The sequence below is a fragment of the Serinus canaria genome, chromosome 2 (genome assembly GCF_022539315.1).
Source record: "Serinus canaria isolate serCan28SL12 chromosome 2, serCan2020, whole genome shotgun sequence".
In the NCBI taxonomy this organism is placed as follows: Eukaryota; Metazoa; Chordata; class Aves; order Passeriformes; family Fringillidae; genus Serinus; species Serinus canaria.
In genome coordinates, this window is record NC_066315.1 from 143,621,094 (window position 1) to 143,638,580 (window position 17,487).

At 43.5% G+C, this 17,487-nt stretch overlaps 1 protein-coding gene across 1 annotated transcript in view; it reads left to right on the forward strand.

The window, feature by feature from the left end:
* Nucleotides 1-2,512: 2,512 nt before the first annotated feature.
* TG (thyroglobulin) overlaps nucleotides 2,513-17,487 on the forward strand; it is a 146,380-nt gene continuing 131,405 nt past the window's right edge. The window contains exons 1-8 of the mRNA XM_050971044.1: nucleotides 2,513-2,576; nucleotides 4,165-4,273; nucleotides 5,161-5,258; nucleotides 5,787-5,990; nucleotides 6,215-6,374; nucleotides 9,987-10,093; nucleotides 11,197-11,340; nucleotides 14,144-14,329. Of these exons, the coding sequence (XP_050827001.1) occupies nucleotides 2,513-2,576; nucleotides 4,165-4,273; nucleotides 5,161-5,258; nucleotides 5,787-5,990; nucleotides 6,215-6,374; nucleotides 9,987-10,093; nucleotides 11,197-11,340; nucleotides 14,144-14,329 (1,072 nt within the window). The remainder of the gene's footprint in view (nucleotides 2,577-4,164; nucleotides 4,274-5,160; nucleotides 5,259-5,786; nucleotides 5,991-6,214; nucleotides 6,375-9,986; nucleotides 10,094-11,196; nucleotides 11,341-14,143; nucleotides 14,330-17,487) is intronic.

Here is a 17,487-nt window from a genome sequence, read left to right on the forward strand (position 1 = left end):
GGTTTGTGATTTCAGTGTCTCATCCCACTGACCTTTATCTTTGCCCCAGCAGTAGTAGTTTGTAGTATAGATTGAGTAGCTTTTGCCAGTAGGTACAACAAAACAAAACCCTCATTTCCAGCACTAGAGCAATGATTTTGAAGACATGATAGTTGTAAGGCCATATTGGCCACAGGGACCTTTTTCACTTCTTTTCTGCTCTTCATTGGTGAGCTAATTTAAGATGTTACTCCATCTTTTCTCAGGTGCTAAAAATAGAGGTCAATACCATTGTCCTTTCACTGAAGGCTATGCAAGGCTTTTCTTACTTTGTATTTGATCAGCCATAGACAAGTGCCTCTTTTCTCTGATGAATGTGAATTCCACACAATGCTTTGTAAACAACTTTTTTTCCTTTTTAATCCATGGGCTCTTGCATCCCCTTGAACGTTCATGTACCAAGATGCCCACCTTGGTTTGACGCACGTCTAGAAGTGGTTTGAGTGATGCCAATTGCCAAAATTCCTTTTCTTGGTTTTTTAAGAGACTTTTAAGACTTGGCTGTTCTTCCCAGCTTGAGTAGTTCATAGGTTGTTTTTTGAGTGTTTCTAAAGGAAATAAACATCATCTTGGGAATCAGCAACACATAGATATTGTGAGTTTGTGCTTCTTTCTGATAATAATAGTCCTTTGATACTTTGTGCTTTCCTGTCTGCCTTCCTCCATTATCAGCCTTTTATAGCAAAGAATAAAGAAGGAAAGTGAATAGCCACCTTAATAAGCTCCTTTCCCCATTTTCTGTGCAAGGAACCTGAAAACACTTTTCTAACAACTTTAGAGAACTGGGCTAAATCAGTCTCACACACAGACCCCAGCACACTCTGGAGATGTTTTGTTGGCTTGGGCACATCACAGGACCTGCCAGCACCGAGCTGCTGCCCCTGCAGAGCCTGTCTGTGGCATTGGGCTGGGAACTCTCTTGTTGCTCTCCTGGGTCTGCCCTACTGTGTGGGGCTCAGACACAAACCTGAGGTTCTTGAAGTGCCCTTGGGTCAGAAATATGTTATGGTCAAACTTTTCTTCTTTCCTGATTTAGCCATGCTGGTGTTAATACTGGTTATTTAGTCTGATTCTTTTGCTCTTCATGGATGTTTCCCTACAAATGCTGTGCTAATCCAGAAATTCAGTTTCTCTCTGTGCCTACTTATCAGGGCTCTTACAGGATTTGTCATCTTTATGCTCCTAAATGTTGCCTTTTTTTGGTCTGTCACCTATGCTGGACATGTTCTTCATTTTTTCTTAGCTTGATCTTTCTGACTGTTGACTTTGAAATTTACATTCAAGCAACCTATTCTGGACTTGAGCAAATACAGTCCCACTCATTTTTAAAAGCCTAGTCATGCTAAAGCAAGCTTGTGCTGCTTTTGGAGATCATATTTACCATATCCATCAAACACTGTGGCATGGCAGTGGTCTACAGGCAGCACAGAAGGATGCTTGGATCACTGCTGTTGAGATCTTAGTCTGTGGGACAGTATCAGCAGAGTTGTTTCAAGGCTGTCTAGTACCCATGAATCACAAACAGGAGTGCTGCTCTCACTTTTTCTTGAAATCAAGTTAAATCCAGCTTCAAACATGTGCTGTTATTATTTAAGTAATGACTTGGGGCTTATTTATCCAACCACCTTTGTTACAAGTGAGGGTGGGTTCTCATAATTCCTGGTGCAAGTAAATGCTGACTCACAGTTACAAGAGGTGGTCAATTAACAAGTGAAATTCTGGAAGCAAGGAAATAATATTTCTCATATGTTTTATGTTGAGTATCTTGCATGTAATTAGTACCAAAAAGCTTAACCTAAGAAGCTTCATGGTCATACTGATCTTAACAACTGGAGGATGAAGCCCAAGGTGTGCCTGTCAGATACTTGGCTGTGTTAAAGTTCATGGTGCAAGTGGGAGTGAAAACAACAGAATGCAATTGACTCTGATCCTAAATTCACTTTAGCCAGTGAGTGCATCCATCCTGTTCTTCACTTAGTAAAAAACCACATTATCACTTATATTCAGTCCTGATGTGCAGCACCCAGAGGTCTCACTCAGGTCTGTCCCTCAGCAGGCTCAGCTCTGGGAGTTCAAAAATGTGCAATTCCACTAGGGAGCATCGAGCCTGGCTGCACCCTGGGGCAGGTGAGAGCCAGGGCTCTGCCCAGGGTCACTCCAACATCCTCAAGTTACTTGTTGGAATAACTGAGCCTCCTGCCACCTGCTGTGCCTGCTGCCCCTTGGCTCAGCTGTGCTTCCTGGAGCAGGGATGAGAGCTGCCTGAGGGCAGCCAGGAGGGCAGTTCCAGCTCAAGGGGCCTCTTGAGTTTGCTCAGAAGCCTCATGTGCGTCACTCACCCAATTCTGTGCCCAGCCAGCAGAACTGAAGTGAACCCATCCCCACGATGGGCGCTATAAAAGGGCAGCAAAGGCTCTGTGGGGTGCACAGAGCTGCCTCAGGCCAGAAGGGGATGGGGCTCCCCCATTGCAAGATGGGCTCCATCCCATTTTGCACCCTCTGTTGCTTAATTAGCATAGCAACAGCCAATATATTTGGTAAGTACACTTGTCCTTTTCCTCTGCCTGTGTCCAAGAGTGACTGATCTTTGTGCTGCTCTGTATGTTGCCCTGATGAAGTATATACTGGTCTTGAATCTTGCACTCTGAAAATTTAGCAGGCTATTTATTGTGTGCTGTGCAAACTAAGGCTGGGCTCCTGGTTGAATACTGAACTATCAGGATCGTTAAGTGGTGAGGCTTACCTGAGTTTGTACACCTACATTTTAGGGGGAAAAAAAACGGTTTTCTCAAGGGCTAGAGAAGGAACACAGGTAAGAAAAGGTGCTGCTGCAGGGTTGTAAAGTTCCTCAATCACATCTTCTACTTGTAGGTGCCTTTGTCTAATATAGGCTTGAACCTAAACATATTGGACAGTCTGAGTGCTGCCCCCAGTTCTTTGGCCTGAGTTTGACAGCCCTGCACAACCAGTGATTTGAATCACTGAATTAATTAGTCATTTAACTCAGATGTCTTGGTAGACCCTCACTATCATTGTACAAAGGGATCTCCACACATACCAGAGCAGGTGATGCTTGAGGTGAAAAGGGAGAGCTTTGCCTATGTGACATCGTCTATAGATGATATCACCTGAAATTTTGCAACCACATGAAAATTTTCACATGGTCTTAAGGGGACACAGTAAAAACTCAAGAAACAGATGTGATTGAGAAGCATTAGAAGAACAGGAATGGTCTACAGCTGCAGAAGTTCCATGAATTGCAAGTTATTTCAGGCTGAAAAGCATTCAGGATACTTATGATGTATTTGCACTACAGTGTATGATCATGCTCAGATCAAATACTGGCTTAAGCAAACATTTGGACTAAATTGCTGTGGGTTTGTTTGCTGTATTTTTATAAACTAATCTGTGGTATTAAGAGCATTACATTAATCAGATTTTAAAGGATGAGTAAAGTGTCAGATCAACTAATCTGTTCTGTAAAAAAAGAACTTATTGAATTTCATCATTCTACATTCTACATCTAAAACAGCAGCTACTGCAGCTTTGAATGCATTAAAAATTTGCTAGGTGGCTTCAGTAGTTGATCATTTGCCCATTGAAACCTGAGAGTGCTCCTAGTATAAATTAATCAAATGCTAGTGCTAGAAATTGATTGTTTTTAAATCTTTTATGAGATTAAGAAGAAATGCCTCTCCTTTTGGGGAAATAGTGAGTGACCTAGCTTCAGTAAAGGATAATTAATCAGAAAATTTAATAGTGGTGTGTGTGGTTATACAAAGGGCTCTTTTTTGGTCATAGGCACAAGTAAGTAAAGAATCCCAAGTACCAGAAAATTATAGCCAGGCCAGTAAAGAACAGAGCTGAGACTAACTAAACACAGGCCTGGCAAATGGTTTCATGATCATCTCCCCCATGTGCTCATCCTGCAGCTGGCAGAGCAGCAGGTTTGCTCAGTACCTCCCTGTGCTGTCCCACATGGAAATGCACACAGGGAGCAATGGGAAAACAGCCAGAGAGGACCCCTGAACCTGTTCCCCTGCAGCACTGGCACTAACAGGGTTCTGGTAAGAGTGGGTTTGTGGTGAGACCACCCTTAGGTGTTTATCTCCTTGCTGTTTTCAGAATATCAGACCGACGTCCAGCCCTTGCGTCCGTGTGAGCTTCAGAGGGAAGAGGCTTTTTCAGCAGGAGAAGCCTACGTTCCTCAGTGCTCAGAGGATGGCCAGTTCAGGTAATTCACCCCTGCTATTAATGTGCTGCCATATAATGTGACCTTTTGTTGCTAATGGAAGTTTTAGCCTGTCTTGAAGAGCCACTGCATCAGTGGACTGGAGGATGAGGGGTGCAGGAAACTTGAAGGGACTTCACTGAGCCATGTTGCAGATCCAACCTCTCCCAAATGAATTCCCTGTTATGGGAAGTAATCTCTGAGTTAAGAGGTGTATGTAAGATTAACAGGCCAATCTTGGCAGCATTATTTGCATGTCAAATAGTTGGTGCAGTTTGCAATGTGGTGCAGTTTGCTGTCATCCTACACGTGCTCATGGGTGAATGCATGTTCCAGCTGGCACAGCTCACCCAAATGACTGAGAACTTATCCACCCTGGTCAATGGCACAGTCAGGCTTCCTTCTAAAGGCAGTGAAGGAACTAAAAAGCACACAGGGAGCAGTGATTTAGAGAGCAGCATGTTGCTTGCAGGTGCAAGAAGCTAACAAGTTAAAGCTGAGGCTGAGTACAGATTCTAATTTCTCTGCTATTATCTTTATTTTTGCCTCTGGCAGCAGCTCTGACCATTCTAGATTTGATTTATAAACTGTCTCAAAGTGTTTGGTGAATCTCAGGTAATGAGAATTAGGGTTCTGTCCAATGTGCTTGCTTCTTCAATGACTTCAATTCATGTATCTGCAATTCCTGAAGAGTTCAGAGAATTACTAGAATTAAGTGTTCCCACTGATCAGAGTCACCAGAAATGCAGCTCTTGCCAGTTCCATTATTTGTGATTTTGATGTATTTGATGTGGTTTGCTTTGCTTTATGGGTTTTGGGTTTTTTTATGTCTGGTACTGACTGAGGATTCTGCACACACAAAATAAAATGTTACTCATGATCTTCTTCAGGACAGTCCAGTGCAGTAGGAATGGTCTTTCCTGTTGGTGTGTAGATGAGAATGGTGTTGAGGTTCCTGGCAGCAAACAGAATGGATATCCCATATCTTGTAAGTAAAAAGGTTCTGTCTTTGCTCAGATTGGGTAAAGAACCATTTCATTCTGCAATTGAACTGCTGAAATCAAGAAAAGGCTAGCCACAGACTTCAGTGGATTCTAGTTTGTGGTAATTTGCTAGGTCTCTCTATTGGAAGTTCTGGAATTTCTTCAAGGCTTAACATGGAGACCTGATACACTTGGATGTCTGTATTTATGAAGGTCCCAGTAAGACAAATTGTGAATGAAAAATTCATTTAGTGTAACAGCTTTTTGAGTTGGAGAGCTTCAACCCCATCTGTGGCGGGCTTCTCTATACCCATTTTCATAACCTCAAGTCCATCAATGACCTCATGCCACCTGCCACCTCAATGCCACTCAGAAACCTTCTGAGTTTTCTCAGAATTACAATTTTCTAAGTCTGCCACCCGGATGGCAGACTTAGAAACTTGTAATTTTGAGAAAACTCAGATGTTGGCTCAATAAAGGCCTCAGTGCCCAACAAGAACCTTCCTCTAACGTGCCCCTCTCTGGTACCACAGGCTTGTCCTTTTGCCAGCTGCAAAAGCAGAGGATCTTGGTGAGCCGATACATCAACGGCAGCAGCATCTCCTACATCCCTCAGTGCCTGGATTCAGGGGCTTTCGACCAGGTGCAGTGTGACACGGAGCTGGGGCAGTGCTGGTGTGTAGATCCAGAGGGAATGGAGATTTATGGCACCAGACAAAGAGGAAAGCCAGCACGGTGTAAGTGATATTCAACAAAATGATGGGGTTTGTGGGTTTGAAAGGTTTGGTGTGAATAGGGACTGATAAGATTATTGAGTCCAATTCCCTGCTCTTCATAAAAACAAGATGATGCACCTCAGTGTCCCTGCTCAATGTAACCCCCTTTTAAAAACAGGGGGCCATTCAGCTGTTTGGGGAAAGTTAATAAACAAATCAACATTACCTCTTTTCTTATTCTTTAGGTCCAGGGAACTGTGAGATCCGAGACCGTCGCATCCTGCACGGGTTTGGGGAGAAGAGCCCACCACAGTGCTCAGCAGATGGAGAGTTTCTGCCTGTCCAGTGCAAGTTTGTCAACACAACAGACATGAGTGTTTTTGATCTTGTTCATAGTTACAACAGGTAAGAGCTCAGGTTTCTGAATCAAGAATGTAATCCTGCATACCCCTTCAAGGCACCCTCTGACTGCTTTTTTGTGATTTGTGCTACATGGAGCCCTTATTCTGTAACTGCACATTATGATATTTCTGTTAAAGAATGGACCAAGTGAAAAAACCTTTTTCTTTTGAATTAAATCTGCTGATTTAAAAAAAAGTATATATATTCCATCCCTGCAGTCTAATTGGTATGTCCTCACACAGCACTGGATACCACATTGTGATCTGTAATTGGAAAGGTAGCCAGGGCTACTTTTGAGACAGACAACAGGAAGTGAGATAAATGTAGAAGGAGCAGAGGAATTTGGATGTATATATGAGGTAGGAAAGACAATTCCACATGGGAGATGAGAGCAGATGGACAAGTGATAACGTGCAAAGATGAGGTTCCATCTGATGATGAGAACCTCTTACCTGCCTAAATATATTAGGCAGTGCCAGGGCTGCTCACATGGGTGAAACAATAAATGATGAACAGCTGTGCTGATGCACAGCTGGCTTTAGGTGGTTGCAGAGGGTTGGGGAATGCTTCAGAACACTGGATCAAATCCTTGTCTGTGGGGGCAGGAAGCAATTGTCCTGTAGAGGTGCTGGGAATTTGCACTGTGATGGAGTCACAGGGATGGGCAAGGGGAGCTGATGGGGGAAGAGTTTGTTTTGGTGCAGATGCTCAGACTCTCCAGAGAAAACTTTCAGTGTCTCATGAAGTGCCACTGACTTGGCTCTTCAGTCAGCACCAGTTTCCCTGGTGGAAGGCAGAGCACTAAACATAACACCTCATTGTGACTTGGCTCTGTAACAGCAAAGGTGTTTTAATGTAAATGTCAGTTTTGCTGTGTGGAGGGGTTTCTTTTTTTTAATTTAAGTAAAACTGAAAGACAGGTCTGAATGCACAGTGCAAATTTGTCAGAGCTTCAAGAGAGGTTATTTTGGTGAGAGCAAAATAATCTGGATCTTTTGTTTGTTGGTGTTGAAATGCTAAAAAGCAACTACAGTGGAGAAATCAATGCTTTAAATTGACATTTTTTTCCTCGTAATGGGAGATTTGCTTGCAAAGACCTGTGAGATTGGATTTATTTTCTGTCCGTGTAATGTAATTAATCACAGCAGGATCATTTCAGTCCCAGCTGTCTACCTTCTAATTATGACATTGGCTTAACCTATTGACATCATATCTGGGTATTTCAGGTCATTAATATATTTATTTTCACACTACTCCTGCCTGAAATGTCATTATTCCTTCCCCAAACCAGAGCAGAATGTGGAGTTGAAGGGATGAGTTACACAGCAAAGGGCTGTAGCCTAACAGGGGTTTTAACCCATATTTTATGTTCATTAGGAACCAGTGGAGAAACTTTCTTTGGTTCCATAGACTGATTTTAAAAATGTAGACATATCATTGTACCTCTCTTTCCAAACAGTTTCCCTAGACCTTCATAAATATTCCAGAAAAAGACAGTATGTTAAACTACCTTTCCAAAACAAACAAATGTGGAAACTCAGAAGTTTAGAGCTGAGACTTTTCCCAAACAAAAGACTTTCAAAAAGAAAGGTGAGCCCAAATATCCTGCCTCACCTGGAAGGCTTGGCAGCTGTTACTTTTTCTGCATGAACTTTGTCCAGGTCCTGCCTGGATAGGCAGCCATACAGAACACCCTGCAGCAGATTGATGGGAATTACCAAAAAATCAAAAGCCAAGGAAGATTTTTTTTTTACTTTCTTGCTATAATCAATAATGAGTTGTTTTTGCTGGAAGCCAATAGCAGAGACTCATATTTTGAAGGCAAAAAACTTCACATTTATTTATTTCCCTGTATTTTTGAGTGTGAGCATTATTGTTGAAATACATAGAAGCACTAGAAATTTATTCATAACTTAAACGTAGTCACAGTTGGTTTGGACTGGCTCTGAAAAATGAGGAATTCTGTGTTAATGCTGCTCATCTTGATGGCTGTGGTTAAAGAGTCTGAGAAAATAATAAATGTGGTAAGAATTGGGTTTTCCACATAAGGTGAGAAAAGTTTTGCCCTCTTGTTTGTGTGGGCCTAATTTATATCTGTTTGTAATTTATTTAGCTTTACTCTCAACTTGGAAGAAAAATAAGCAGAATGACAAGATGTGACTACACATCTGCCCCATATAAAGTAGTGTGTGACTTTTTAATGTTGAAAATGAAAGAAAGCAGGATGCAAATTTTGCCATTGAATCCTGTGTCACTCAGAGGTTGAGATGCTGAGGTGATGAGCTCCAAGGACATGAGCAGCGCAGAAAAAAGATCATATTCCTGACTGGGCAGCGGACAGTGCATGATAATCCAGGGCAGCTGAAAGGTCTTATAATACCCCAAGCTGTTTATGCCTGTGTACACATTGAACACTATAAAAATATGCTATTTATATGTTTATACCTTAAATTGTATTGTTTTCATGCTGGCAAAAGTCCCTCTGTGCCCTGAAATGTGACATTTTGATCTCTCTCAGCATGCTAGTGTCAGCAGTGGAGCAGGTTTTGACAATCCAAAGTGGAGGGGGTCAGTGGTCACAGTTTCAAAGGGAGGCTGTGAACTGCTTTTCCCTAGTTAATCAGTGCCTAATCCATCAATATTCTTATTGCTGAGTGTCTGTCCTTGGTAAAAACGTAATTTGTGTAACTCTCTGGAGGTGTTGAGCAGAAAATCCCACTTCCTTGTGGCTATGTTTTTTCCAAATAAGCCACATGCAGCTGGAACACTACACCTTTATAGTATTTCAGGGTAAGGGGGTGTGTCCATAAAATAATATGATTGTTTTAGAACTTGGCACTTTGAAACTAGAACTTGAAACTTATCTTTTGCTTGGAGAAACCCTAGGATGTCTGTCAGTTAAGACCACATTTATTATGGTTTTTTTCCAACTTGGACCTTATTAAGTTTCTTTCTTAAATAATTGCTTTGCTGGAATCTGGCTGTTGTCACTCCTAGAATATTACACTGGAAACCATCTCCTTGATCTCCAGAAGCCAAAGTCAGTCTTGTTTCATATTAAAATCCCTTTCTCTTTCTCCTTAATCTGTTGAGCCATGCCTTGAAAATGAAAGATATTAGGGAGGTTTTTATCACCTCTTGTACTTAATTCAGTGCAGAAATTGTATGTGGCACGTAAGGAAGGGGAAGCAACCTGTTTTTTTAGGCATTCTGCCATCTCATGCAGATTTGTGGAAGGAGCTAATGAATGGGTGTTGTAGTAACATTAAGCCAACGCCCGTCTATTTTACACTCTTTGACAGACTTCCGAAGATGAGAATAGAATTGAAAGTGAGTTAGTTGCTTGCATGCTTAAGAGGGCTCAGAAATCGGTTTGAAGGGAGATTATCTACTGTTTGTTTAGAAAAATGACATTTAGGAGAGTTGCCATCCTGCTGAAACAGCACTCTGGATCATGTCAGAGCCTGGCTGCCAAAAGGAGACCACAGCCTTTTGTACTGGCCTTGTGCTCTGCACACATCCTTCTCCTACAAAATCAGGAAGGAAACAGCTGATTCTTTGTTGTGGTTGATGGGCCTCCCTGGGCCCTTCACAGCAGGCTGCTTTTTATTCCAGGCTCCCAAGGGCTTTCCAAAAATTCAGCTCGGTGAGGGAAGCATTCCCGGAGATCTCTGGGTACTGTTACTGTGTGGACAGCCTGGGGAGGGAGTTAGCAGACACAGGTGAGTGCCTTCCAGCATCTCATCCTCTGATCTGGGGGGTGCTGAATTCCCAAGGGAAAGGACAAATAACAACTGTCAGTCTTCAGATTCATTTGGAAGTTCAATTTCACTCTTACAAGGGGTAAGACCAATGTGACCAGTGTAATGCCCAGGGGAAGGGCTGGAGCTCGCTAATGAAATCCCACCCTTTTGAGCAGAGCTTCAGTCAGCAACGAGTGGAGTTGGTGCCTGGGAGCTAATCCTGTCCTCTTTGGGATGTGGAATGGGATTTCTGAATGTCCACTTTCTGCCCACACTAGAAAGCTGTGTCCTATTTGATATGTCCTATTAGCAAATCCAGGGGAATATAAAGGGCCTGAAGAATGAATTATTTTCTTCTTGCTTAGGTAGAATCTAGAATTGTTTGGGTTGGAAAAGACCTTTAAAGACCATCTAGTCCAACCTGTCTACAACGGGCAGGGACATCCTCTTCTCTCATAACCTCAGGATTTAGGCATGTTAATAGTTGATGGGATGCTTTAGAAGAAAGAATGTTCCTTTTTCAGCAAGGAGGAATGAGGAGGTTGAGAATTTTCAGACCTTCCTTAGGTACTGTCGTTTTAATTTTCAATTTTTTTTTAAAGGGCAGAAAATGCAAAGCACAATAGCTGGAAATTCAGATGATAGACAGACAAGAACTTCAACATTTCATTCCCAGAAAAGAAAGAAGTTTTCAAAAAATCTGTGCACTCAGAGAAACTACTGAATATCTGGTTTTTAGTATGCAACCAAAATGACTGGTAGTTGGTTTTGGTAACATCTGTTTCCAAAATTCCATCAATTTCTGTATTGCAGGCGGAACCTAACAAAATCATAGCCTATAGCCAGGTATGGGATGTTTCTCCTGCTTGTTTTGGTAGAGGTCAAGGCACAAAGGTGGTGCCTGGGCACCCAGCACTCAGTGCAGGGTGTGGTGCATTAGGGTTATGCAGTATAACTTCACACTGGACTTGTTTAGGGAATTGGATTTATTTTTCCTGAGAATCTCCCAGCTTTGTTCTTCTGGGGTAAGGGTGACTTCTGTCTTAAAAGCAGGCCCTGTGCTAAAAGTCTGTCTTTCCCAGGCCTGGAGCTGCTGCTGGATGAAGTTTACGACACGGTTTTCTCGGGGCCGGAGCCTGCCCGCACGTTCACGGAGAGCAGCATCCATCGGATCCTGCAGAGGCGATTCCTGGCAGTCCAGCTGGCCACCTCTGGCAAGTTCAGGTGTAAGTAGCACCCAGGAGATGCCCTGCAAATCAGGTGGCAGTTCTGGAGCTTTTATGTGACAGCTGCTGTTGGGGAGAGTTGTTCTAGGAGTTTTCTGCTCTAAAAACGTTTAATATGACAGTTCCAATGCAAGAATCAAGGTCCCTGAATTGCAGATGGCTTTTATCCTCTGCACTGTACATCCTTTACCAGCAGATTGTCCCTGTCCTCTGATCAGTGCTTTCCCACATGCCTGCAGGTCACATTGTTTGAAATCCCATGAACACTCCTTATCTCTGGCCCTGAGATTATAGAGATGGATTTGTTGATTTATTAAATTAAAAGCCTGAGAAAATGCTCCCTAATTTATGTAGGTACACTCAGAAACAGGAAGGATTTTACACTGACTACAACACACTCCATTCCCAGGAGGCCACACCAAAGTTTGTAGAGCCTTGGCCAGCAAGGCTGAACTTTTGGATCTGCCCTTGGGCCTATTCCTTCCCTGGTCAGGGCAGGCGTGGGGAGAGAGTTTCTCCACCTACAGGCAATGAACTCTTCAGGACAGGAGGTCAGGTACCTCCTCCCTCCTATTCCAGAGCCCAAAGCAAACTGCCTTGGCTGGGGATAGTTTGAATCTCCCGTGATACTTCATCCTCCCATCCACAGTCCCAAACTCCTCTGACATTGCTTTCTGACTCTTGCTAAGGAGTTGCAGCACCAGAAATATGAAGCAGATACTGATGTCATTTTTTTGGCCATATAGTCACACAGTTTTTCTGGCTTTGGGACAAGCTGATCCTTCTGGGGAATCTTGAAGGCATCTTCCCTCTGCACTGCATAGTGGTTCTGGCTTAGCTCTGGCTGTGGCTGGGGCTGCAGCAGCTGTCAGCACAGATGAAGCTGTACCAGCCACAAGATGGAGATGTGACCTTGTTCATCAGCCACTGAGGGGGATGCTCTGCTGACTTAGGAAGCTCTCACACTGTCACCTGAATCCACTCAAACTGGGGAAGTTGTCAGAGTCCCCTGGATGAACAGGTTGCTCTGACATGGTGGTCTCGCTGGCTCACTCAGGTAGCTGGATGTAGCTGGAAACTTCTTGAAGGTGAAAAGTGTTTAGGCTGTAGGACTGCAGGTTAATATAAACAAGCAAAATTTCTGTTCAGATGGTGAAGTCTTGTATTAGAGAGATCATATCCCAGAAAAATTAGGGTGAATTTTTGCTGAATCTTTGCTGAATTTTTGCCCAGATCGTTGCAGAGGGAAATGGAAAACTGGGGAAAAATGGAGAAATTCTCAGCCCAAATTTCTACAGTCAGGTGCAGATCTGTTTGCAGGAGCAATGCCTCATTCTCTTCAGAAACATTGATGTTTGCCTTCAAATCAGGCCCCCAGGCTGTACATCTGTCTCTGTTGACCAACTTTGCTTTTGCACCAAGGTCTAGAGCTCCCCCAGCCTCCAGCATGGTTCCCTGGGAGAAATGTTCCTTCTCTACCTACTTGCAGCCATGGCTGAAAAATGTGTTGAGATTTTATCTTCTGTTAGTTTTCAGAAACTGTCACCATTAGATTGGACATGACATGCACACGTGATCAGGGTCTAAGAAGATAATTTTTTTTTATTCTGCGTGTTCTCCAGCTTATATACTTTTAACAAAGTGTGATCTTAAGTCACTAACTACATCACAATAGCTTACTATATACATTGGTGCAAAGCAATTAGAGTCAGTATAATTGGCAAAAGTTGTACAGAAATTTAATAAGGCCCATATACACATCTACTTAGGCATGTAGCCTAGCTTACAAATATTTTCATGTATCTTTTCTAATCTAAAATTTTCATGTATCTTTTCCATGCTGACAGCCTTGTCTTCTTCCTTGCTATGGATACATTCAAAAATCATCAATTGTTATTTCTTCTATTAACTCAGCTTGGCTTGCAAGCCAGCTGTCAAGCCCCTCCATAGAAATTAATACCTACAGTAGAAAACTGTGGGGCAAATTCTTCATGGGAAAAGAGGATGGAGAATTCTCATTTTGAGCTAGTACTTGATGCATCACTGGAAGCAATCAGGAAGCTAAATTCTTTTTCCTCATTTTTTTTTCTCCCAAATCTTGGAATCTCTGCTGGTCAGAGTGACTCTGAGATACATTAGAAAGTCTCTTTTCCCAGCCTGGCAGTTGAAGGAGTCAGAACTCTTCAGTTCTTGGTCTCAAGGTTGTTTATTGTTTCTTAGCTATGGAATTCTTTCTCCTGGCCTGCCAAGGTCTGCTCAGCAGGTCAGACAGAGGCACTCTGACAGCCTTGGAGGTGGCGTTATCTTTTATACTAAAAACTACATGTACATTATTTACCATAACTTCCCAATACCTATCACCTCTGTTAGACAGTGAGTTTCTAGCCTAAACCAATCTAAAAATGCCAACATCACCCAGAAGATGGAGGCTGGGAAGAAGAAAGAAAAAGGACAAGGCATGCCCAAATTCCTCCATCTTGAGACCCCGAGCCCCCATTCTAAAAACCCCAAAAATCTATTTTTCACCCTGTGACAAACTAACCATTATTCTACTTAAACTTTCTTGACTTGTAATTCTTCATATAAAGGTTGAAAATTATTTTTCCATGGGTTAAGATCAAAGGCACAGGGGTCTTGGGCTCTGTGCCAAGGTCTCCGAGCCCCCTGTCAGGGTCTCGAGTCCTCCAGGGCAGCCAGAGGAATTTCCTGGGTTCCAACACCCAAACAGGCAAACACTGGATCAAACAGAGGTGGCTCTGAAACTCCGAGCTTTCCGTGCTTAACGCTGGCTGTTTTCCCGCAGGCCCCTCGCGGTGCGAGGCGGAGCGCTCGGCCGCGCTGCGTTTCCAGGAGCCCCTGGTGCCGTCGTGCGCGGCCGGCGGGGCCTACGCGGCCCGGCAGTGCCACCCGCAGGGCCCGTGCTGGTGCGCCGACAGCCGCGGCCGGGAGCTGCCGGGCACTCGGAGGCGAGGCCAGCCCCCGGCCTGTGGTACGTATGAGACTGGCCACGGGAAAATCTCTCCGTGTCTTTAGATGGGAACAGAGCAGACCGGCTCCTTTCTCGGCTCTGACGTGCTCTGGTGGTCAAAGGTCCTGAAACCTCCCCAGGGTTAAGAGTCACATTCTAAGAAATTATTAAATATCCTACTGCTTTTATTTTCTCTTGTGATTTTTTAGTTTTGCATGCAGCAAGGCTTTTCTTTGCGGCTCTGATATCTGGATATCATCCCCACTTGCACAAAGCCCCTTTGCCTGCCAGACTCCTGATCTAGAATCCACCCTTAGTGAAGCCGTCCCAGGGATGTTCCCGTCCAGGGAACTGGCTCGAGTGGCACTGCAATTTGCTGCCAACCCAAAGCGTTTCCAAGAAAACCTCTTTGGAGGAAGGTTCTTGAAGAACTTGATCCGGTTTAACTTCACAGGGGTCCTTGGCACTAGTGGGAAGTACAGCATTGGCCAGTTTTTCCCACAGGAGGATCTGTCAGAGATGGGTAATGGCCAAGGCCCTCTGGAGTCAGCTGAGGCATTTTCACTGGACTCCAGGAACTGAGGTGTTAAATGAGAATAACTAGGGTAATATAAGGAAGCAAGTGATGATGATTTTGTGTTTTACCTCCTTCCTTTGATGAAATGCTGTGGAATTTCATCTCCCATTCTGACTGGTTGTTTTTTGTTTTTTTTTTCCAACTCTGTCACTGTATGTTTTGCCATGAAAACTGCCAAGTCCTGTAAAAAACCACCCAACAAACAATTCAGGAAAGGTGTATAGGTTAGGGCTTTGAGAGATTCCACAGAGAACACACCATCAAATCAGTGCCCCAAATGGAAATGACAGCAGAAATGTCCAGGGGCTGGAGGGGAGGAGGAAAGTTAAAAACCTTTGCTCTGAAGTGCATTACCTAAATATTCAGGATTGTTCTGGAGGGCTGGGGTACAGGGTCTTAGTGTGGGGGCTGCCTTGGGGGAAGGCAGTTGCTGTGTCTGTGAGACACACACAGCTTCCCATGCAGCTGACAAAGGAGGAATCTGCCCTAGGTGTCACAGCTCCAAGTGCTCAGAGCGCTCTGGGCACACACAGGCTTGCTGTGAAATGAAAACTTCAGCGTGCCTTTAAGGCTGATCACCAAGAATATTACAAGGGAACCTCTGAGAGGCCTTGCCATATGTTGGAGCTGGTTGTTTTCTCTTTGAGTATGCTTTGTTGAGCCCTCCTGATAATTTTTTTTTTGGGGTGGGGTGAAGACAGGGGGCAATGACTTCAGGCTGCTTGCAGCTTTTTTTGGCAGACTCAGGAAATTTAAGCAGGGAAAAATTTCTGCAGAGGTTTCACAGATTAACTCCTGAGAAGGTATTTCATGAAGTTATGGCTGGAGTCTTCAGACAGCTACGTGCCATGTGTGTGTCTCCAGTTCTCCTCTGTTTTATTTAGTGTTCAAAACCCATGGAGATGTGGTACTTAGGGACACAGTTTAGTGGCGGGCCTGGCAGTGCTGGGTTAGTGATTGGGCTCAATAACCTTACAGGTCTCTTCAAAACTTAATGATTCTGTGATTGCTTAATGTCTTTGGCTCTCACACTCAGCAGTGTTAACACTGGAGGAGGCAGAGAACCTGGCAATCCTGATGGGGACATGCTTCTTTTCAGACCTTCTGCAGTAGATTCAATCCAGCAGTGCCTTTGGTGTTTATTCTTTCTTCCTCTGTTTTGATTTGATTCAACAGTGGGTAGGAGGGGAGAGTGTTTATGACCCATGATCCTACATTTGTTTCATATTACTGTTCTTGTGGAATTGTGGCTTACACTAACTTATTGGCCCTCTGAGGAATGTTCTTCATCCCTCCAACCACCAAGAGCCAGCACTGAAAACAGAAGGGGCCCATCCTACAGAAAGTTCTTTTACAAAGGAACTTCTGGGAAGGGGCCCTGAGCTCCTGTCAGGAACTGCAGAGTGTGACAAGGGTGCAAAAGCAGGAGTGAGAAAGGCATCAATCACAGAACATCAGATTACTTGCTTAGCTTTTTAGCAGCTTCCTAGGTTTCCAGCTTTTATCCTTATTGTTAACAGGATTTGTGACTGCTTTATCATATTGCTTGGTTGTGGAATAAATGGAGGTGGAGTGGGGAGCCCAGGGGAGCTGGTGCTGGAGCAGACTAAAGCTGCTTATCCATCTTGTCCCCTACAGGGACAGCAGTGGTACTGAGTAAGAAAGGCTTAGAAACATAGAAAATGCACATAACTTCCAAATATCCTCCTGCAGGTGGGAGACACCCCAAATTGGAGGCTGAGTCCAGATCATTGTGTTCAGCCCTCCCCTATGGAGTTATCTTCCAGGGATTTGTCTAATTGCCCTCTAACCTTTTATCCTTCCTAGCACTCTCTGGCAACAAATTTCATGATCATAATTATGTGCTCTACATCTGGACTTCTCTGTACTGTGAGAAATACTGAATAATAATTGTCTATTGTGAATTGATGTGGTGAATCCTGTTTTCTAAGACCTTTTTCATATTTTTGTCCAGGCTTTATGTTCTCTCATACTGGAAAAGCTGTTCTGTCCTCAAAATATTTTTGTCTCCCCTTCTCTATGGTTCTGCTACTTTTGCCTCCCTTCTCTATAATTCTGCTTTCCAAGGGCAGGTAACTGAGTTAAGCTGCTGTGTGTGTTCCAGAGATGCAGTCAGTGCCATAACCATGCTGTCTGTCTGATTCTTGGTGTCTTTATATTTACCAAGTCTTTCCTTATTTACTGTCTTTCGAGGCCTAAGCTTTGTCTTTTTTCACTGATGTGTTGCATCCTAACTTGTAGCTGTTGCTCCCTATGTATCAGTGCACAGATGGGGCTGGATGCAGCTACACCTGTGACACAGCTTAGCCCAGGATATGGGTGCCCAGGGCCACTGTTGGTACCCTCACTATTCTGACATTTGGCTATTTTTTTTTTAAATTCTGTCATTTTTCCCCTTAGAGCTCATTCATTAATGCCATCTGGTCCTTATCACTCTATTACTGCTAATTTTAAAAATTCATTTTCAAACCTCTTGCGATAAACACTTCACTATGAAACTGAAGATCTAGTAAGGAAACTTCCATAAATTCCTCATTGGTGGATATTGCTTAAAATAACTTTGTGTTCTTCCACAATCTAT